Consider the following 22,505-nt stretch of genomic DNA (forward strand, 5'->3'; position numbering starts at 1 on the left):
ACTGCCCAGTTTTGAAAAATAAACCGAAACAGTCCCAGTCACCGTCCCCAAAAATGAAAAGCTTGGGTTTAGTCAAGTCTTTGGCTCGTCCATTGGATCGAGTTATTGATTCAGCATTTGAGAAACTGGATCCTGTCTATGCTCCGTTTATCTCTGCCGGTTATGTTTCCTTAACAGGAGAACAAGCTGATCAAAAGCCTATCCAAATCCTACGAGACACTGGGGCGGCGCAGTCAGTAATCATTACTGATGCTTTACCCTGGTCTCCTGAAACGTATTGTGGCTCACATGTCATATTACAGGGGATAGAGACAAAAACCGTACCTGTACCATTACACTGGGTCCACTTAGTGTCAGACTTGGTATCAGGACGTTTTCGTGTTGGTGTAGTATCTACACTGCCAGTAAAAGGAGTCACATTGCTACTAGGGAATGATATTGCTGGTGGTAATGTCATTCCTGTGTTAGAGGTAGTAGACAATCCAGAAATCAGAACTACAGATGAGAAATTGGTTCAAGCATTTCCACATGTTTTTCCTGCTTGTGTGTTAACGAGGGCACAATCTCGCAGGCTAGGAGATGTGGTGGATTTGGCTAGTTCTATTTTTGAGAATGTTGAGGTAGAAGACCATGCACCGAGTATGCCTTCTGCAATGCTGACAGTTTTTACCCCCGTAAAAACTAAGGCAGGGGAAAACGAAATTGTGCCCCAATTACATGACATTCTTTTGTCTGTCACCCCTGAGAAGGTGATTGAATGTCAAAAAGAAGACACCAGTCTTCGCAAGTGTTTTGCTTTGGTAATTTCCATTGAGGAAGCTAAAACTAGAGAGACCGCCTACTTTATGGAAGCAGGAGTTTTGATGCGTAAATGGGCATCTCATGACACCATTAATGACTGGAGTGAAGTGTGTCAAGTGGTTGTTCCTACACCGTTCCGACAGCAGGTGCTGTCACTCGCCCATGACCAGGCGTGGTCTGGACACTTGGGGATCACAAAGACTTATAACCGGGTCCTTCGTCATTTCTTCTGGCCAGGTTTGAAGTCTGACGTGGTCCAATTTTGTAAAACATGTCACATGTCAACTCACTGGGAAAGTGAATCAAACAGTTCCACGAGCGCCACTCTGCCCGATTCCTGTGGTGGGGGAACCGTTTGAAAGAGTGATAATTGATTGTGTAGGTCCATTGACGAAAACCAGGTCAGGTAACCAGTTCCTACTAACAATAATGTGCAGTGCTACTCGATACCCAGAGGCTATTCCTCTCCGTACTATAACGGCTAAGACTGTGGTGAAGGCACTAGTGAAGTTCTTCTCTACGTTTGGAGTCCCTAAAGTAATCCAAACTGATCAGGGATCCAACTTCATGTCTAAACTGTTTTCAAATGTGTTAAAGACATTGTGTATTTCCCATCGGTCTCTAGTCCGTATCATCCAGAGAGTCAAGGGGCTCTAGAACGCTGGCATCAGACGCTGAAGGCAATGCTACGCAAGTATTGTATGGATACCAGTACTGATTGGGATGAGGGGTACCCTTTGTCCTATTTGCTATAAGGGAAACGATACAAGAGTCCTTAGGGTTCAGCCCTGCTGACCTTGTGTTTGGACACACCCCACGGGGTCCGCTTAAAGTTTTGAAGGAGCATATCTTATCTCCTACACCCAGTAGCGCCCCTAAAAATGTGTTGGAATATGTCAGTAAGATGAGGGAGAGACTGCACGCCGCATGTGCGTTAGCCCAAAAGTCTCTCTCCTCGTCTCAAAAACGCATGAAGTTGCATTATGACAAAAAGGCTGTTGGCCGTTCATTTGCACCAGGGGATCAAGTTTTAGTTTTGTTGCCAATCCCTGGCTCATCTCTGTCAGCACGTTTTTCTGGACCATATCTGGTGGAAAAGAAACTCAATGACACCAATTATGTGATAAAGACACCAGATCGAAGGCGATCTTCCCGTGTGTGTCATGTTAACGTGCTGAAAACATATGTGCGTGATTCTCCAGACAGCTCCTCAAGTAAGCCGGTCCAGCCCGCCGTCTCCAGTGTGGCTGCGGTGGTGCTGAAGCCTGGCTGGGACCTAGATGAGGATAAGGAGGACGGGTTGGAGTTACGCCATACGTTACAGCAAGGTGAACGCTTATGTAATTCAGAGATGCTGAAGAAGTTACCCTCTCAAATGGAACATTTGGATAATGATCAAACTAAGGATCTTATCCTATTGATAAACAGTTTTCTCAGTGTGTTTCAGGACATTCCAAGTCGCACATCCATCTTGGAACATGACGTGGATGTGGGGAACGCTGTTCCTATACGTCAGCATCCATACCGGGTTAATGCTAAGAAAAGGGAGGTAATGAAAAGTGAAGTAGCTTATTTATTACAGAATGACATGGCAAAACCCAGTAACAGCTCCTGGAGTTCACCATGTATTCTTGTTCCTAAGCCTGACGGTACATCCCGCTTATGTACAGACTATCGTCGCGTAAATGCAGTTACAAAGTCTGATTATTTTCCTCTACCTCGCTTAGATGACTGTATTGATAGAATTGGCTCTGCTGCTGCTTGTAAGTTAGATTTGCTAAAAGGTTATTGGCAGGTGCCTCTGACCTCTTGAGCTTCTGACATATCGGCTTTTGTTACGCCAGATAACTTCGTACAATACACTGTGATGCCCTTTGGCATGTGTAATGCACCTGCTACTTTTCAGCGGCTAGTAGCAGAACAGACTTATCTGATTTCCACTGTAAACAAGCTAAACATCCAATCATGCTCCTTCCTTATCCTGGAGGATCTCCAACAAAGCCCTCTGAAATAACACATTGTGTTTGCAGATCTGCCAAATTGTACTGCTTACCTTGATGATGTGGTGATTCATTCGTCTACCTGGTCTGATCATCTCTCCACTTTGAAAAGTGTGTTTCAGCGGTTGGAGAATGCTTCTTTAACCCTCAATTTGGCCAAGTGTGAGTTTGGGAAGGCTACAGTGACTTAGGTAAACAAGTGGGACGAGGTCAAGTGCGCCCAGTAACTGGCAAAGTGGAAGCAATTGTTGCTTTTCCTGCTCCCACTACTCGCCGCCAGTTGCGCAGATTCCTGGGGATGGTAGGGTACTATCGTACCTTCTGTAAGAATTTCTCGAAGTTAGTAGCTCCCCTTTCATCTCTGCTTAGTCCCAAGGTACCATTCAAGTGGTCCAAGGACTGTAACTACGCTTTTGAGTCCGCTAAAGCGCTACTTTGTAGTGCCCCAGTGCTTGCCGCCCCCAACTTTGACAAACCTTTTAAGTTGGAGGTAGATGCTAGTATAGTGGGGTTGGGTGCGGTTCTCTTACAGGAAGATGAAGACGGAGTGGATCGGCCCGTCAGTTTCTTCTCCCGTAAGTTCAACTCGTGTCAGTCAAGATACTCTACAATTGAACAAGAGACACTGGCTTTATTGCTTGCCTTACAGTTCTTTGAGGTATATGTGGGCTCCAGTGCCTTGCCTGTTATGGTCTTCACGGACCATAATCCATTGGTGTTCTTGAAGCAAATGTACAACCAGAACCGCCGCCTTATGCGGTGGGCTCTGATTGTACAAGGATATAATGTACAGATAGCTTATGTGAAGGGCTCGGCGAATGTGGTTGCTGACGCTCTATCACGGGTTTACTAACTGGGGAAGCGATGGCTTTTGTTATTGCAAAACTAGGTTTGCAATTTTTGTGGTGGGCGTGTTACGTTCCCCAGTTTGTGTTGTAGTTTGTGTATTTGCATGTGTTTTATTTCAGGAAATGGCTTCCTGAAATCCCTCAAGCAGCTGATTGGTCGACTCCAGGGCTAATTGGAAAGCTGACCCCGCCCCCTCGTCAAGACACAGCTGTCTCCAATTACCCATTCCTTCTGAAGCTATATAAAAGCCAGTGTTCTGTTCAGGAGAGAGAGATTTTGGAGGTAGGGATTGCTGAGAGAGATTTTGGAGGTAGGGATTGCTGAGAGAGATTTTGGAGGTAGGGATTGCTGAGAGAGATTTGCTTGGAGGTCATTGCAGAGAGATTTTGCTAGAGGTTGATTTTGATGGGAGTTCATTGCTGGGAAGTTGGTATGTTTTGTGAGTTTGTTGCTCAGATAGAGCTTATTTGATGTACTTTGTTTCTTAGTTTGTTTGTGAAATTGTTTAATATTCTGTTTAATTTGTTCCCAGGGGAGAAGGGGAAGGCACCTTGGGAGTGCTTAGGCAAGAGGCCCGCGGGCATACATATACCCGTAATATATTCATTGTCTAGGCACACTAGGTAAGACCTGGGTGGACCACTCCCTGTATTTTGGTTAGGGCACCAGGTGGTGCTAAATAGGTAAGTAGTGGGTAGGCAGGTAAGATAGGAGAGGGGGGGGGGGCTTTGAGATGTACTTTCTTTGCTTTGGATCCGTCCAGCTCCTTTTCCCCATATTACCGTGTACAGGAATAAAGTCCTTGTAAAACGGTACCACATTCTGCCGGTTGTCATCCTTACTCGCACCTACAGTCCATACCTTTTTCACTTCACGGAGAGTTTAGTTGTAGCAGGGTGTTGCGTTCCCTCTTCACAGAGGTGTGCGTAACACACTTGATGGCGCTATTGGTTTGAAAGTGAGTTGCAGGGAAACAGGGTGGAGAACGATTCCATCAGCCTGTCTGCCAGCTGAGTTCGGCTGCTTATGGTGTCAGGGTGGAATCTCCTACTGTAGAAGACACATTAACGCAGGCTAATGTGAATAGACACCCAAATGATGCACACTGACACTAGCTTGATGTCCACACACTGGCTCAACCCTTACCTGAGCCATAGCCTAACCCTAACCCTAGATGTATAAGTTTGTCTTGAATTTATTTGACCATTTACTCAGTTACAGTTTCTTATGTTTGACAGATTGGCAGCCTCCTAACTAAAGCAGTATTTGTTCAACTTATTATCATGCAAACATCCATTATTGTTTCAGAATTTTGTCCAAACAGTACATTCTCAATTAAAATGTCTGAATATAAAAGTGTAGAGGACATTATTGTGTCAACAATGAAAAACAGCACCTTTTTTCCCCATTTTGTGACAACTTAATTCCTTTATTATTCAGAATAATATTACAGCATTTGTATGTGTGTTCAGTAGAGTAGTGTAAAGGCACTTTAAGTTGTTGCGTATCATAGTTGCAAGTATTATTCAGTTGATAAATGTTATTAAAGTAGATGAGGAGTTTAAGACAAATTCTGAGCTCACTGTGCCAAATCTAGTTAATAGAGGATGGAGACAAAGTAGTCTGAAACCTGTTTAAACAGTGTGAAACAGTGTGAACAGAAGTGTAACAGGTTTAAACAATACTGTGAACAGAAGTCATTGTTTGTCCAGTCTAAACACCCCAGGCCATCAGGGCGGCGCTGAGTGCCACAGTCACAGAGACCTGGACGGAGCTGGCCCCGTTACACAGGTCTGTCTGGCAGCATGAGGAGCTGCTCGTGACACCAGCACTAAAGATGGTTGCAGTGATGGTCTTGCCACACAGGTCTGAGTCCAGACAACCACGGGTGTGGAGTGTCAGAAACTCAGTGGAATTGAATTCTAGATGGAATGAGATTTAGAACAAAACATTAGGAAAACATGCTCTTTCCATGACACAGACTGACCTGGTGAATCCAGGTGAAGGCTATGATCCCTTATTCAGGTCACTTGTTAAATCCACTTCAATCCGTATAGATGAAGAGGAGGAATCAATTGCACTGATACAATTGAGACATGGATTGCGTATGTGTGCCATTTATAGAGGGCAAGACAAAAGATTTAACTGCCTTTTAACAGGGTATGATAGTAGGTGCCAGGCATGCTAGTTTGAGTGTGTCAAGAAATGCAACGCTGCTGGATTTTTCATGCTCAACAGTTTCCTGTGTGTATCAAGAATGATCTACCACCCAAAGGACATCCAGCCAACTTGACACAATTGTGGAAAGCATTAGAGTCAACATGGGCCAGCATCCCTTTGGAACGCTTTCGACACCTTATAGAGTCCATAACCGGAAGAATTGAGGCTGTCCTGAGGGCAAAAGTGGGTGCAACTCAATATTATGAAGGTGTCCCTAATGTTTTGTACACTCAGTGATTGCTAATTCATTGCATATTCACAAGTCTTTGTGTACAGGTTTCATTACTTGATTCTCCGGTGAAGCAGTTGAGAGTGGAGTTGTCACACACCATGTTTTTGGGAAAGATACATGTCCCAAAGATCCCCACACTGCACTGCTTACAGGTCAAGGACTGGGCTGTGGAACATGGAGGAGAGGCAAGAGAAGTGGATGAATCATGTGCAGTTCAACACAATACAATACGACACAAACAATGATACAGTAGGTAGATAGGAGCATGAGTGGCATCAGGTGGAAGAATGAAAGAAGACAGATTGACGTCATACCTATAACTCACCCAGCAATTCACAATAAAAAGCTGAAACGTACATGTTTAGACATTCACAGTATGTATTTGTATCAGGTATATATATATATGAAAATGAATGGTTGATTGTATACTGTGTAAATTGATGTTGTACACAGTGCAGCCCTGAAACTAGAAGTGTGTTTAGTGGCTTCTCTTATCTACAAGTTTGCCAGTTAAATGTGGTTCAGTCATTACAATAGAGTCAATATCCTCTTATTAGTGAAGGTACTGCTACCACAGGAGACTAAACTTGTCATACAGTATAAGAATGGCCTCGGTACCCATGGAAAATACGCATCATTATTACTGGTAGTCAGACTAAAACAATAGAAAGCACTCTCAGGTTCTTCAAACTCCTTTGTTGTGTACAGAATATGTGACATGCATCCATTGGATGTCTACCATTATATCATATTACAATTTTATAGCCTTAGAAAATAAAAGCACCTAGTACAGAATTTGCGAAAAACCTGAACTAATCAAATCACAACCTATTACTGTATCTGTCTTTGAATATTGCCATAGGAACAGAAGAAGCTGATATGACTTACCCACTGCTATGAAGACCACCAGGACAGTCAGCACAATCAACATTTTACTCTTCATCTTCTTGTAGGAGGCTAGTGTTTGTTGTTCTCAATAGGAGGGCTATTCGCAGAATCTATTCACTTTACAGAGACGGGAAAGAACACTAATCAAATGAATGGGGAAACATCCAGTTTCCTGCTAAAGGTGTGATGCAGATGGAGACTAGAATGAAGTATAGCAGGTTTTATTGTCTTCCATGAGGGTGCTGAGAGGACATTTGTCTGAAAAGAAGTCTGGAATGCAGACAGACAGTATCTTATCATTTACATCACATTGAAATGCTCAGTCAAAAAGTTAAGTTGACGTCTTGATTTTATTATTTGTTCCAGCCTTTCACACACACCAAAATACACCATGTAGTGTGTCGTAGTAGCAAATATTTTTGAAAGTGTATTCGGTATGATTATTTATTGCACATAGAATACATAGAAAGGTTATCTCTATAAAAGAGCAACATGCTCAATGGGGAAACTCACTACGTATGATAATGGTAATTAATAGTGACATGGTTGAGAAGTTATTCCATTAAAAAGTGAATAGTGACTCTGACGTGTTGCAAATGTGAATGCAGTAAAGTACATACATTGATTAGCTGTTCATTCCGATGCTGTAGTAGGATGTTGAGTATTCTAGGCCCTAGAAGTTAAACCAGTTTGAATTGGTACTTGGAACTAAAGCTTAGAGCGAAACTAGCCTGAATAAACATTGTAGTCTTTTCCAGAATAAACCATTTTCAATACATTGTGTATCTAAGAACTACAACCGACAATAACATCATTCAATGGAAACCTATGGAGGAGGTGTCCTTATTGTGAATAGTTTGTCGAGGCGAAGGCCAGATGGCCACCAGGGTGGCACCAGGGGCCACGGTGAGTTAGTTGGATGGCTCCGGCAGCCTGCCACTTTGCTCGGGTTGGTGCTGCAGCAGGTTTGTGAGATGGTGTAGCCGGCTCCTAGATGCTAGCAGTGAATGTGGTGTTACAGGAAGCTGTGGCCATGCAGCCCTTGCACGTGATGTTCAGATTGCTACTGATGTTGAACAATAAATGAAGAAGGAATAAAGCAGGAGCAATTGTAAATACAGGTATTTTTTGTTTGGCTAGCACTTTATTTAACAGTACACAAATTGCTAGGTTAACTGAGAAATGACACAGTAATTATCAAAAAATTACACTTAAATAAGCTAAGAATTACTTTTCTTATTTTTATTGTAGCTTTCTACTCGGATGAAACCACAGGGTCAGTACCTGCTTGTCCGCTCTAGCAGTTGGGCTCTGAGGTGCTACATGTTGTATTGTACCAAACAGACAAAGACTGGTGATCCCCACAGAACATGTGCTACGATGCAGAGACTCTGCTGTGAGATGGGAAGGAGAGAAAGATGGTGAGAAGGAGAACAAAAGGAGAGAAACAAATAAGATTGCTGTCATCATGACACTATTATGTACAATCACTAGTAACGGTAATCAAAAATTGCTAAAAGGTTTTAAAAACAATTCTAATGAATCCAACAGCTGGACAATGGATGAAGATACTCCAAACTGTATATATATATTTTTAAATCAGATATTGACTGAATTATAGCACATAAAACATTTAACTGGCACAGACAAAATAATGGAGTTCAGGGACTTGGGTTTATTGTCAAATTGAACTTTTTTATTTCTTAGAATGCACTCATACATACATTTTCTAACGGTATCATGTATTTTATTTTGTGTTAAAATAAAGTTAGATGTGCCTCATTTGCATAAATACACTGGGTTATTTTGCATATATTAATACATATGAATACATAAAGGGGTGGAACAGGGCTGCAACCACCAAAAACTTGTTCATTGTAATGGCTGGAATGCAATAAATGGAACGCTATCAAACAAATAAGGAAACCATGTTTGACACCGTTCCAATAATTCCATTCCAGCCATTACAATGAGCCCGTCCTCCTATAGCTCCTCCCACCATCTCCACTAATCTATGCCTACCTGCAGTCAGTCACCAGCGCTGTCTAGTCTGCCTCATTAATTACTGTTGTTGTCACGTTCTGTCGCATAATTCAACAGGTGTGTCAATAGCAGGATAGTTTCAGATTAAAAATCAATAGACTTGGCTCTAAATAACACCTATCTATACATACTTCACGTTGTTTGCAAGATCAGACATAGTATGACTATAATCCGAATGTTCAATTTCGGAAGTTGCTTTCATTTCAGAGCATAATTTGTAAACATTTCAACTGCATTCAATTATTACTTTTTTTCAATTCTACAAAAAATGCACACCCATCAAAATGATGTCTTTCTTCTCTTTCTTGTGACGTACAGTGCCTTCGGAAAGTATTCAGACCCCTTTACCCTTTCCACAGTTTGTTACATTACAGCCTTTTTCTAAAATTGATTAAATATTTTTTTAAATCAGCAATCTATACACAATTCCCCATAATGACAAAGCGAAAACAGGTTTTTAGAAATTGTTGCATATTTAGTAAAAATTAAAAACAGAAATACCTTATTTACATAAGTATTCAGACCCTTTGCTATGAGACTCTAAATTGAGCTCAGGTGCATCCTGTTTCCATTGATCATCATTGAGATATTTCTACAACTTGATTGGAGTCCACCTGTGGTAAATTCAATTGATTGGACATGATTTGGAAAGGCACACACCTGTCTATATAAGGTCCCACAGTTGACTGTGCATGTCAGAGCAAAAACCAAGCCATGAGGTCAAAGGAATTGTCCGCAGAGCTCTGAGACAGGATTGTGTTGATGCACATATCTGGGGAAGGTTACCAAAACGTATCGGCAGCATTGAAGGTCCCCAAGAACACAGTGGCCTCCATCATTCTTAAATTAAAGCACCAAGACTCTTCCTAGAACTGGCCAAACTGACCATTCTGGGGAGAAGGGCCTTGGTCAGGGAGGTGATCCTGATGGTCACTCTGACAGAGCTCTAGAGTTCCTCTGTGGAGATGGGAGAACCTTCCAGCAGGACAACTACCTCTGCAGCACTCCACCAATCAGGCCTTTATGGTAGAGTGGCCAGACGGTAGAGTGGCCACTCCTCAGTACAAGGCACATGACAGCCCGCTTGGAGTATGCCAAAAGGCACCTAAAGACTCTCAGAAACAAGATTCTCTGGTCTGATGAGACCAAGATTGAACTTTTTGGCCTGAATTCCAAGCGTCACGTCTGAAGGAAACCTGGCACCATCCCTATGGTGAAGCATTGTGGTGGCAGCATCATGCTGTGAGGATGTTTTTCAGCGGCAGGGACTGGGAGACTAGTCAGGACAGAGGCAAATATGAACGGAGCAAAGTACAGAGAGATCCTTGAAGAAAACCTGCTCCAGAGTGCTCAGGACCTCAGACTGGGGCGAAGGTTCACCTGGCTTCGTGACAATGCGCTGAATGTCCTTGAGTGTCCCAGACAGAGCCTGGACTTGAACCCGATCGAACATCTCTGGAGAGACCTGAAAATAGCTGTGCGGCGACATTCCCCGTCCAACCTGATAGAGCTTGAGAGGATCTGCAAAGAAGAATGGGAGAAACTCCCCAAATGCAGGTGTGCCAAGCTTCTAGCATCATACCCAAGAGGACTCAATGCTGTAATCGCTGCCAAAGGTGCTTCAAATAGGTACTGAGCAAAGGGTCTGAATACTTATGTAAATGCAATATTTACGTTTTTTATTTGTAAAAATTAGCAAACATTTCTAAGAACCTGTTTTTGCTTCGTCATTATGGGTTATTGTGTGTAGATTGATGAGGGGAAAACACTATTTTAATCCATTTTAGAATAAGGCTGTAACGCGTCTGTAACGTAACTAAAAGGTCAAGGGGTCTAAATACTTTCCGAAGACACTGTAAGTGTCAAGACGATGCGTTTACTCCGAGACAAAGTTTTAGCATTCTTATAGATGCAACGGAAAGACAATGCACTCAATTGAGCCCATTTCAGCCATTAATCCGGGGTGTGATACAAGCATTTCCATAGTCGTAACGTTAACAAGAAAAAAACGTCAGGCCCAACAGACCCGGCTCCAGGATGACATGCGTGAGGGGGCATTTCAAATCCATGGGGGGGGGCACAACTAGTCTTGCTTTAAAGCTTTAATAACGTAAGGTAGATTGGTCCTACTATTGTGTGTCAATTTGCTAAATTTCCACACACTATTCATTCCAAAACTTTACAAAAATATATCTGAAATTTAGCTGTACACATCAACAACCATGGCTTTATATAATAACAGAAAACTATGCACCCCACTACAACATGTGTATCCAAAATGCAGCCTGTAGCCATAGCTGCCATTGGTCTAATTTTTTTATTTCACCTATACTTAACCAGGTTGACCAGTTGAGAACAAGTTCTCATTTACAACTGTGACGTGATAAAGCTAAGCAGTGCGACACAACCAACACAGAGTTACACATGGAATAAACAAATGTACAGTCAATAACACAATAGAAAAGTCTATATACAGCGTTTGTGCAAATGAAGTAAGATTAGGGAGGTAAGGCAATAAATAGGCCATAGTGGCAAAATAATTACAATTTTGCAATTAAACACTGGAGTGGTAGATGTGCAGAAGATGAATGTGCAAGTAGAGATCCTGGGGTGCAAAGGAGCAAAAAAAAAAAAAAAACAATATGGGGATGAGGTAGTTGGGTGGGCTATTTACAGATGGGCTATGTGCAGGTGCAATGATCTGTAAGCTGCTCTGACAGCTGGTGCTTAAAGTTAGTGAGGGAGATATGAGTCTCCAGCTTCAGTGATTTTTGCAATTTGCTCCAGTCATTGGCAGCAGAGAACTGGAAGGAAAGGAGGCCAAAGGACGAGATGGCTTTGCGGGTGACCAGCGAAATATACATGCTGGAGCGCGTGCTACGGGTGGGTGCTGCTATGGTGACCAGTGAGCTGAGATAAGGCGGGGCTTTACCTAGCAAAGACTTATAGATGACCTGGGGCCAGTGGGTTTGGCGACAAATATGTAGCGAGGGCCAGCCAATGAGAGCATACAGGTCGCAGTGGCGGGAAGTATATGGGGCTTTGGTGTCAAAACGGATGGCACTGTGATAGACTGCATCCAATTTTGTGAGTAGAGTGTCAGGGGCTATTTTGTAAATGACACCGCCGAAGTCAAGGATTGGTAAGATAGTCAGTTTTACGAGGGTATGTTTGGCTGCAAGAGTGAAGGAGCCTTTGTTGCGAAATAGGAAGCTCATTCTAGATTTAATTTAGGATTGAAGATGCTTAATGTGAGTCTGGAAGGAGAGTTTACAGTCTAACCAGACACCTAGGTATTTGTAATTGTCCACATATTCTAAGTCAGAACCGTCCAGAGTAGTGATGCTAGATGGGCGGGCAGCTGCGGGCAGCGATCGGTTGAAGTGATAAGCTTATGTAACAGACCTTTGAAGGTGTTGTGTGACACTTAATCAGGTGTTCTGGTGTATTCTTTTATTGATATGTGTCATTATGTAGGTAGACAATTATCTACATATTTTAATATTTGACTAATTCCACTTCCTGGAAAATTGTGATATCATGACAATTAGGTGGGTTTATTCATGTTTATATGCTCTGCACCAGAAGGGTATAAAACACAAGCTACTATAAATAATACCATTGTTATTACATGATGTGTACATAAAATTACATTCATCAGGGGAAACAGATGCTGTGTTGAAATCTTGCCTTTGAGATCAATGAGAGGTGCTTATATATATTGATGTGTTTATATTGAAATATGCATATGTAGGTGTTTGGTGTGGTAGAACCACACTGAATCTGAAATCAAACCCACCAGTCATCTAATTTAAGTACTATTTTCTGAACATTTGACAGCATCGGGCCGAGTCGTCGATTCACCAATGTGCTGTCGCCTCTCTCATGCACTTTGTTACGTTCCCCAGTTTATGTGTTGTAGTTTGTGTATTTGCATGTGTTTTATTTCAGGAAATGGCTTCCTGAAATCCCTCAAGCAGCTGATTGGTCGACTCCAGGGCTAATTGGAAAGCTGACCCCGCCCCCTCGTCAAGACACAGCTGTCTCCAATTACCCATTCCTTCTGAAGCTATATAAAAGCCAGTGTTCTGTTCAGGAGAGAGAGATTTTGGAGGTAGGGATTGCTGAGAGAGATTTTGGAGGTAGGGATTGCTGAGAGAGATTTGCTTGGAGGTCATTGCAGAGAGATTTTGCTAGAGGTTGATTTTGATGGGAGCTCATTGCTGGGAAGTTGGTATGTTTTGTGAGTTTGTTGCTCAGATAGAGCTTATTTGATGTACTTTGTTTCTTAGTTTGTTTGTGAAATTGTTTAATATTCTGTTTCATTTGTTCCCCTTGCTTAGGCAAGAGGCCCGCGGGCATACATATACCCGTAGTATATTCATTGTCTAGGCACACTAGGTAAGACCTGGGCGGACCACTCCCTGTATTTTGGTTAGGGCACCAGGTGGTGCTAAATTAGGTAAGTAGTGGGTAGGCAGGTAAGATAGGAGAGGGGGGGGGGGGGGCTTTGAGATTTGCTTTCTTTGCTTTGGTTCCGTCCAGCCCCTTTTCCCCATATTACCGTGTGCAGGAATAAAGTCCTTGTAAAACGGTACCACATTCTGCCGGTTGTCATCCTTACTCGCACCTACAGTCCATACCTTTTTCACTTCACGGAGAGTTTAGTTGTAGCAGGGTGTTGCGTTCCCTCTTCACAGAGGCGTGCGTAACATAATGGGGGCTCATCCAGGTGCACCACGTTTTGAAGGCCGGACGATTACGTCATCAGTTCCTCGTTCAGGTCGCTTTTCCTCTGACAACCCTAAGCCTTTTCATGAAATCCGTGAATGTTTTTACTGTCACCAAAAGGGTCACGTGATTGCGGACTGCCCAGTTTTGAAAAATAAACCGAAACAGTCCCAGTCACCGTCCCCAAAAATGAAAAGCTTGGGTTTAGTCAAGTCTTTGGCTCGTCCATTGGATCGAGTTATTGATTCAGCATTTGAGAAACTGGATCCTGTCTATGCTCCGTTTATCTCTGCCGGTTATGTTTCCTTAACAGGAGAACAAGCTGATCAAAAGCCTATCCAAATCCTACGAGACACTGGGGCGGCGCAGTCAGTAATCATTACTGATGCTTTACCCTGGTCTCCTGAAACGTATTGTGGCTCACATGTCATATTACAGGGGATAGAGACAAAAACCGTACCTGTACCATTACACTGGGTCCACTTAGTGTCAGACTTGGTATCAGGACGTTTTCGTGTTGGTGTAGTATCTACACTGCCAGTAAAAGGAGTCACATTGCTACTAGGGAATGATATTGCTGGTGGTAATGTCATTCCTGTGTTAGAGGTAGTAGACAATCCAGAAATCAGAACTACAGATGAGAAATTGGTTCAAGCATTTCCACATGTTTTTCCTGCTTGTGTGTTAACGAGGGCACAATCTCGCAGGCTAGGAGATGTGGTGGATTTGGCTAGTTCTATTTTTGAGAATGTTGAGGTAGAAGACCATGCACCGAGTATGCCTTCTGCAATGCTGACAGTTTTTACCCCCGTAAAAACTAAGGCAGGGGAAAACGAAATTGTGCCCCAATTACATGACATTCTTTTGTCTGTCACCCCTGAGAAGGTGATTGAATGTCAAAAAGAAGACACCAGTCTTCGCAAGTGTTTTGCTTTGGTAATTTCCATTGAGGAAGCTAAAACTAGAGAGACCGCCTACTTTATGGAAGCAGGAGTTTTGATGCGTAAATGGGCATCTCATGACACCATTAATGACTGGAGTGAAGTGTGTCAAGTGGTTGTTCCTACACCGTTCCGACAGCAGGTGCTGTCACTCGCCCATGACCAGGCGTGGTCTGGACACTTGGGGATCACAAAGACTTATAACCGGGTCCTTCGTCATTTCTTCTGGCCAGGTTTGAAGTCTGACGTGGTCCAATTTTGTAAAACATGTCACATGTCAACTCACTGGGAAAGTGAATCAAACAGTTCCACGAGCGCCACTCTGCCCGATTCCTGTGGTGGGGGAACCGTTTGAAAGAGTGATAATTGATTGTGTAGGTCCATTGACGAAAACCAGGTCAGGTAACCAGTTCCTACTAACAATAATGTGCAGTGCTACTCGATACCCAGAGGCTATTCCTCTCCGTACTATAACGGCTAAGACTGTGGTGAAGGCACTAGTGAAGTTCTTCTCTACGTTTGGAGTCCCTAAAGTAATCCAAACTGATCAGGGATCCAACTTCATGTCTAAACTGTTTTCAAATGTGTTAAAGACATTGTATTTCCCATCGGTCTCTAGTCCGTATCATCCAGAGAGTCAAGGGGCTCTAGAACGCTGGCATCAGACGCTGAAGGCAATGCTACGCAAGTATTGTATGGATACCAGTACTGATTGGGATGAGGGGTACCCTTTGTCCTATTTGCTATAAGGGAAACGATACAAGAGTCCTTAGGGTTCAGCCCTGCTGACCTTGTGTTTGGACACACCCCACGGGGTCCGCTTAAAGTTTTGAAGGAGCATATCTTATCTCCTACACCCAGTAGCGCCCCTAAAAATGTGTTGGAATATGTCAGTAAGATGAGGGAGAGACTGCACGCCGCATGTGCGTTAGCCCAAAAGTCTCTCTCCTCGTCTCAAAAACGCATGAAGTTGCATTATGACAAAAAGGCTGTTGGCCGTTCATTTGCACCAGGGGATCAAGTTTTAGTTTTGTTGCCAATCCCTGGCTCATCTCTGTCAGCACGTTTTTCTGGACCATATCTGGTGGAAAAGAAACTCAATGACACCAATTATGTGATAAAGACACCAGATCGAAGGCGATCTTCCCGTGTGTGTCATGTTAACGTGCTGAAAACATATGTGCGTGATTCTCCAGACAGCTCCTCAAGTAAGCCGGTCCAGCCCGCCGTCTCCAGTGTGGCTGCGGTGGTGCTGAAGCCTGGCTGGGACCTAGATGAGGATAAGGAGGACGGGTTGGAGTTACGCCATACGTTACAGCAAGGTGAACGCTTATGTAATTCAGAGATGCTGAAGAAGTTACCCTCTCAAATGGAACATTTGGATAATGATCAAACTAAGGATCTTATCCTATTGATAAACAGTTTTCTCAGTGTGTTTCAGGACATTCCAAGTCGCACATCCATCTTGGAACATGACGTGGATGTGGGGAACGCTGTTCCTATACGTCAGCATCCATACCGGGTTAATGCTAAGAAAAGGGAGGTAATGAAAAGTGAGGTAGCTTATTTATTACAGAATGACATGGCAAAACCCAGTAACAGCTCCTGGAGTTCACCATGTATTCTTGTTCCTAAGCCTGACGGTACATCCCGCTTATGTACAGACTATCGTCGCGTAAATGCAGTTACAAAGTCTGATTATTTTCCTCTACCTCGCTTAGATGACTGTATTGATAGAATTGGCTCTGCTGCTGCTTGTAAGTTAGATTTGCTAAAAGGTTATTGGCAGGTGCCTCTGACCTCTTGAGCTTCTGACATATCGGCTTTTGTTACGCCAGATAACTTCGTACAATACACTGTGATGCCCTTTGGCATGTGTAATGCACCTGCTACTTTTCAGCGGCTAGTAGCAGAACAGACTTATCTGATTTCCACTGTAAACAAGCTAAACATCCAATCATGCTCCTTCCTTATCCTGGAGGATCTCCAACAAAGCCCTCTGAAATAACACATTGTGTTTGCAGATCTGCCAAATTGCACTGCTTACCTTGATGATGTGGTGATTCATTCGTCTACCTGGTCTGATCATCTCTCCACTTTGAAAAGTGTGTTTCAGCGGTTGGAGAATGCTTCTTTAACCCTCAATTTGGCCAAGTGTGAGTTTGGGAAGGCTACAGTGACTTAGGTAAACAAGTGGGACGAGGTCAAGTGCGCCCAGTAACTGGCAAAGTGGAAGCAATTGTTGCTTTTCCTGCTCCCACTACTCGCCGCCAGTTGCGTAGATTCCTGGGGATGGTAGGGTACTATCGTACCTTCTGTAAGAATTTCTCGAAGTTAGTAGCTCCCCTTTCATCTCTGCTTAGTCCCAAGGTACCATTCAAGTGGTCCAAGGACTGTAACTACGCTTTTGAGTCCGCTAAAGCGCTACTTTGTAGTGCCCCAGTGCTTGCCGCCCCCAACTTTGACAAACCTTTTAAGTTGGAGGTAGATGCTAGTATAGTGGGGTTGGGTGCGGTTCTCTTACAGGAAGATGAAGACGGAGTGGATCGGCCCGTCAGTTTCTTCTCCCGTAAGTTCAACTCGTGTCAGTCAAGATACTCTACAATTGAACAAGAGACACTGGCTTTATTGCTTGCCTTACAGTTCTTTGAGGTATATGTGGGCTCCAGTGCCTTGCCTGTTATGATCTTCACGGACCATAATCCATTGGTGTTCTTGAAGCAAATGTACAACCAGAACCGCCGCCTTATGCGGTGGGCTCTGATTGTACAAGGATATAATGTACAGATAGCTTATGTGAAGGGCTCGGCGAATGTGGTTGCTGACGCTCTATCACGGGTTTACTAACTGGGGAAGCGATGGCTTTTGTTATTGCAAAACTAGGTTTGCAATTTTTGTGGTGGGCGTGTTACGTTCCCCAGTTTGTGTTGTAGTTTGTGTATTTGCATGTGTTTTATTTCAGGAAATGGCTTCCTGAAATCCCTCAAGCAGCTGATTGGTCGACTCCAGGGCTAATTGGAAAGCTGACCCCGCCCCCTCGTCAAGACACAGCTGTCTCCAATTACCCATTCCTTCTGAAGCTATATAAAAGCCAGTGTTCTGTTCAGGAGAGAGAGATTTTGGAGGTAGGGATTGCTGAGAGAGATTTTGGAGGTAGGGATTGCTGAGAGAGATTTTGGAGGTAGGGATTGCTGAGAGATTTTGGAGGTAGGGATTGCTGAGAGAGATTTGCTTGGAGGACATTGCAGAGACATTTTGCTAGAGGTTGATTTTGATGGGAGTTCATTGCTGGGAAGTTGGTATGTTTTGTGAGTTTGTTGCTCAGATAGAGCTTATTTGATGTACTTTGTTTCTTAGTTTTTGTGAAATTGTTTAATATTCTGTTTAATTTGTTCCCAAGGGAGAAGGGGAAGGCACCTTGGGAGTGCTTAGGCAAGAGGCCCGCGGGCATACATATACCCGTAATTTATTCATTGTCTAGGCACACTAGGTAAGACCTGGGCGGACCACTCCCTGTATTTTGGTTAGGGCACCAGGTGGTGCTAAATTAGGTAAGTAGTGGGTAGGCAGGTAAGATAGGAGAGGGGGGGGGGCTTTGAGATGTACTTTCTTTGCTTTGGATCCGTCCAGCCCCTTTTCCCCATATTACCGTGTACAGGAATAAAGTCCTTGTAAAACGGTACCACATTCTGCCGGTTGTCATCCTTACTCGCACCTACAGTCCATACCTTTTTCACTTCACGGAGAGTTTAGTTGTGGCAGGGTGTTGCGTTCCCTCTTCACAGAGGTGTGCGTAACACACTTGATGGCGCTATTGGTTTGAAAGTGAGTTGCAGGGAAACAGGGTGGAGAACGATTCCATCAGCCTGTCTGCCAGCTGTGTTCGGCTGCTTATGGTGTCAGGGTGGAATCTCCTACTGTAGAAGACACATTAACGCAGGCTAATGTGAATAGACACCCAAATGATGCACACTGACACTAGCTTGATGTCCACACACTGGCTCAACCCTTACCTGAGCCATAGCCTAACCCTAACCCTAGATGTATAAGTTTGTCTTGAATTTATTTGACCATTTACTCAGTTACAGTTTCTTATGTTTGACAGATTGGCAGCCTCCTAACTAAAGCAGTATTTGTTCAACTTATTATCATGCAAACATCCATTATTGTTTCAGAATTTTGTCCAAACAGTACATTCTCAATTAAAATGTCTGAATATAAAAGTGTAGAGGACATTATTGTGTCAACAATGAAAAACAGCACCTTTTTTCCCCATTTTGTGACAACTTAATTCCTTTATTATTCAGAATAATATTACAGCATTTGTATGTGTGTTCAGTAGAGTAGTGTAAAGGCACTTTAAGTTGTTGCGTATCATAGTTGCAAGTATTATTCAGTTGATAAATGTTATTAAAGTAGATGAGGAGTTTAAGACAAATTCTGAGCTCACTGTGCCAAATCTAGTTAATAGAGGATGGAGACAAAGTAGTCTGAAACCTGTTTAAACAGTGTGAACAGAAGTGTAACAGGTTTAAACAATACTGTGAACAGAAGTCATTGTTTGTCCAGTCTAAACACCCCAGGCCATCAGGGCGGCGCTGAGTGCCACAGTCACAGAGACCTGGACGGAGCTGGCCCCGTTACACAGGTCTGTCTGGCAGCATGAGGAGCTGCTCGTGACACCAGCACTAAAGATGGTTGCAGTGATGGTCTTGCCACACAGGTCTGAGTCCAGACAACCACGGGTGTGGAGTGTCAGAAACTCAGTGGAATTGAATTCTAGATGGAATGAGATTTAGAACAAAACATTAGGAAAACATGCTCTTTCCATGACACAGACTGACCTGGTGAATCCAGGTGAAGGCTATGATCCCTTATTCAGGTCACTTGTTAAGTCCACTTCAATCCGTATAGATGAAGAGGAGGAATCAATTGCACTGATACAATTGAGACATGGATTGCGTATGTGTGCCATTTATAGAGGGCAAGACAAAAGATTTAACTGCCTTTTAACAGGGTATGATAGTAGGTGCCAGGCATGCTAGTTTGAGTGTGTCAAGAAATGCAACGCTGCTGGATTTTTCATGCTCAACAGTTTCCTGTGTGTATCAAGAATGATCTACCACCCAAAGGACATCCAGCCAACTTGACACAATTGTGGAAAGCATTAGAGTCAACATGGGCCAGCATCCCTTTGGAAAGCTTTCGACACCTTATAGAGTCCATAACCGGAAGAATTGAGGCTGTCCTGAGGGCAAAAGTGGGTGCAACTCAATATTATGAAGGTGTCCCTAATGTTTTGTACACTCAGTGATTGCTAATTCATTGCATATTCACAAGTCTTTGTGTACAGGTTTCATTACTTGATTCTCCGGTGAAGCAGTTGAGAGTGGAGTTGTCACACACCATGTTTTTGGGAAAGATACATGTCCCAAAGATCCCCACACTGCACTGCTTACAGGTCAAGGACTGGGCTGTGGAACATGGAGGAGAGGCAAGAGAAGTGGATGAATCATGTGCAGTTCAACACAATACAATACGACACAAACAATGATGAACGTCATGAGTGGCATCAGGTGGAAGAATGAAAGAAGACAGATTGACGTCATACCTATAACTCACCCAGCAATTCACAATAAAAAGCTGAAACGTACATGTTTAGACATTCACAGTATGTATTTGTATCAGGTATATATATATATGAAAATGAATGGTTGATTGTATACTGTGTAAATTGATGTTGTACACAGTGCAGCCCTGAAACTAGAAGTGTGTTTAGTGGCTTCTCTTATCTACAAGTTTGCCAGTTAAATGTGGTTCAGTCATTACAATAGAGTCAATATCCTCTTATTAGTGAAGGTACTGCTACCACAGGAGACTAAACTTGTCATACAGTATAAGAATGGCCTCGGTACCCATGGAAAATACGCATCATTATTACTGGTAATCAGACTAAAACAATAGAAAGCACTCTCAGGTTCTTCAAACTCCTTTGTTGTGTACAGAATATGTGACATGCATCCATTGGATGTCTACCATTATATCATATTACAATTTTATAGCCTTAGAAAATAAAAGCACCTAGTACAGAATTTGCGAAAAACCTGAACTAATCAAATCACAACCTATTACTGTATCTGTCTTTGAATATTGCCATAGGAACAGAAGAAGCTGATATGACTTACCCACTGCTATGAAGACCACCAGGACAGTCAGCACAATCAAAATTTTACTCTTCATCTTCTTGTAGGAGGCTAGTGTTTGTTGTTCTCAATAGGAGGGCTATTCGCAGAATCTATTCACTTTACAGAGACGGGAAAGAACACTAATCAAATGAATGGGGAAACATCCAGTTTCCTGCTAAAGGTGTGATGCAGATGGAGACTAGAATGAAGTATAGCAGGTTTTATTGTCTTCCATGAGGGTGCTGAGAGGACATTTGTCTGAAAAGAAGTCTGGAATGCAGACAGACAGTATCTTATCATTTACATCACATTGAAATGCTCAGTCAAAAAGTTAAGTTGACGTCTTGATTTTATTATTTGTTCCAGCCTTTCACACACACCAAAATACACCATGTAGTGTCTCGTAGTAGCAAATATTTTCGAAAGTGTATTCGGTATGATTATTTATTGCACATAGAATACATAGAAAGGTTATCTCTATAAAAGAGCAACATGCTCAATGGGGAAACTCACTACGTATGATAATGGTAATTAATAGTGACATGGTTGAGAAGTTATTCCATTAAAAAGTGAATAGTGACTCTGACGTGTTGCAAATGTGAATGCAGTAAAGTACATACATTGATTAGCTGTTCATTCCGATGCTGTAGTAGGATGTTGAGTATTCTAGGCCCTAGAAGTTAAACCAGTTTGAATTGGTACTTGGAACTAAAGCTTAGAGCGAAACTAGCCTGAATAAACATTGTAGTCTTTTCCAGATGGAGGAGGTGTCCTTATTGTGAATAGTTTGTCGAGACGAAGGCCAGATGGCCACCAGGGTGGCACCAGGGGCCACGGTGAGTTAGTTGGATGGCTCCGGCAGCCTGCCACTTTGCTCGGGTTGGTGCTGCAGCAGGTTTGTGAGATGGTGTAGCCGGCTCCTAGATGCTAGCAGTGAATGTGGTGTTACAGGAAGCTGTGGCCATGCAGCCCTTGCACGTGATGTTCAGATTGCTACTGATGTTGAACAATAAATGAAGAAGGAATAAAGCAGGAGCAATTGTAAATACAGGTATTTTTTGTTTGGCTAGCACTTTATTTAACAGTACACAAATTGCTAGGTTAACTGAGAAATGACACAGTAATTATCAAAAAATGACACTTAAATAAGCTAAGAATTACTTTTCTTATTTTTATTGTAGCTTTCTACTCGGATGAAACCACAGGGTCAGTACCTGCTTGTCCGCTCTAGCAGTTGGGCTCTGAGGTGCTACATGTTGTGTTTGTACCAAACAGACAAAGACTGGTGATCCCCACAGAACATGTGTTACGATGCAGAGACTCTGCTGTGAGATGGGAAGGAGAGAAAGATGGTGAGAAGGAGAACAAAAGGAGAGAAACAAATAAGATTGCTGTCATCATGACACTATTATGTACAATCACTAGTAACGGTAATCAAAAATTGCTAAAAGGTTTTAAAAACAATTCTAATGAATCCAACAGCTGGACAATGGATGAAGATACTCCAAACTGTATATATATATTTTTAAATCAGATATTGACTGAATTATAGCACATAAAACATTTAACTGGCACAGACAAAATAATGGAGTTCAGGGACTTGGGTTTATTGTCA

The 22,505-nt window shown here is 42.8% G+C and overlaps 2 protein-coding genes across 2 annotated transcripts; both read right to left on the reverse strand.

The window, feature by feature from the left end:
- Positions 1-5,032: 5,032 nt before the first annotated feature.
- LOC139372573 (ly-6/neurotoxin-like protein 1) lies at positions 5,033-7,098 on the reverse strand. The gene is made up of 3 exons (XM_071112317.1): positions 6,991-7,098; positions 6,157-6,267; positions 5,033-5,572 (listed from the first exon to the last, which is right to left on the reverse strand). Exons 1-3 carry the CDS (start codon positions 7,043-7,045, stop codon positions 5,364-5,366), a joined length of 375 nt encoding a protein of 124 aa, XP_070968418.1. The 5' UTR covers positions 7,046-7,098; the 3' UTR covers positions 5,033-5,363.
- Positions 7,099-19,214: 12,116 nt separating this feature from the next.
- On the reverse strand, positions 19,215-21,052 carry LOC139372574 (ly-6/neurotoxin-like protein 1). Its single transcript, XM_071112318.1, has 3 exons — positions 20,891-21,052; positions 20,069-20,179; positions 19,215-19,484 (listed from the first exon to the last, which is right to left on the reverse strand). The coding sequence occupies exons 1-3, from the start codon at positions 20,943-20,945 to the stop codon at positions 19,276-19,278; spliced, it is 375 nt and encodes a 124-aa protein (XP_070968419.1). The 5' UTR covers positions 20,946-21,052; the 3' UTR covers positions 19,215-19,275.
- Between the last annotated feature and the right edge of the window lie 1,453 nt (positions 21,053-22,505).

Source organism: Oncorhynchus clarkii, chromosome 18 (assembly GCF_045791955.1).
Source record: "Oncorhynchus clarkii lewisi isolate Uvic-CL-2024 chromosome 18, UVic_Ocla_1.0, whole genome shotgun sequence".
NCBI classification, from domain to species: domain Eukaryota; kingdom Metazoa; phylum Chordata; class Actinopteri; order Salmoniformes; family Salmonidae; genus Oncorhynchus; species Oncorhynchus clarkii.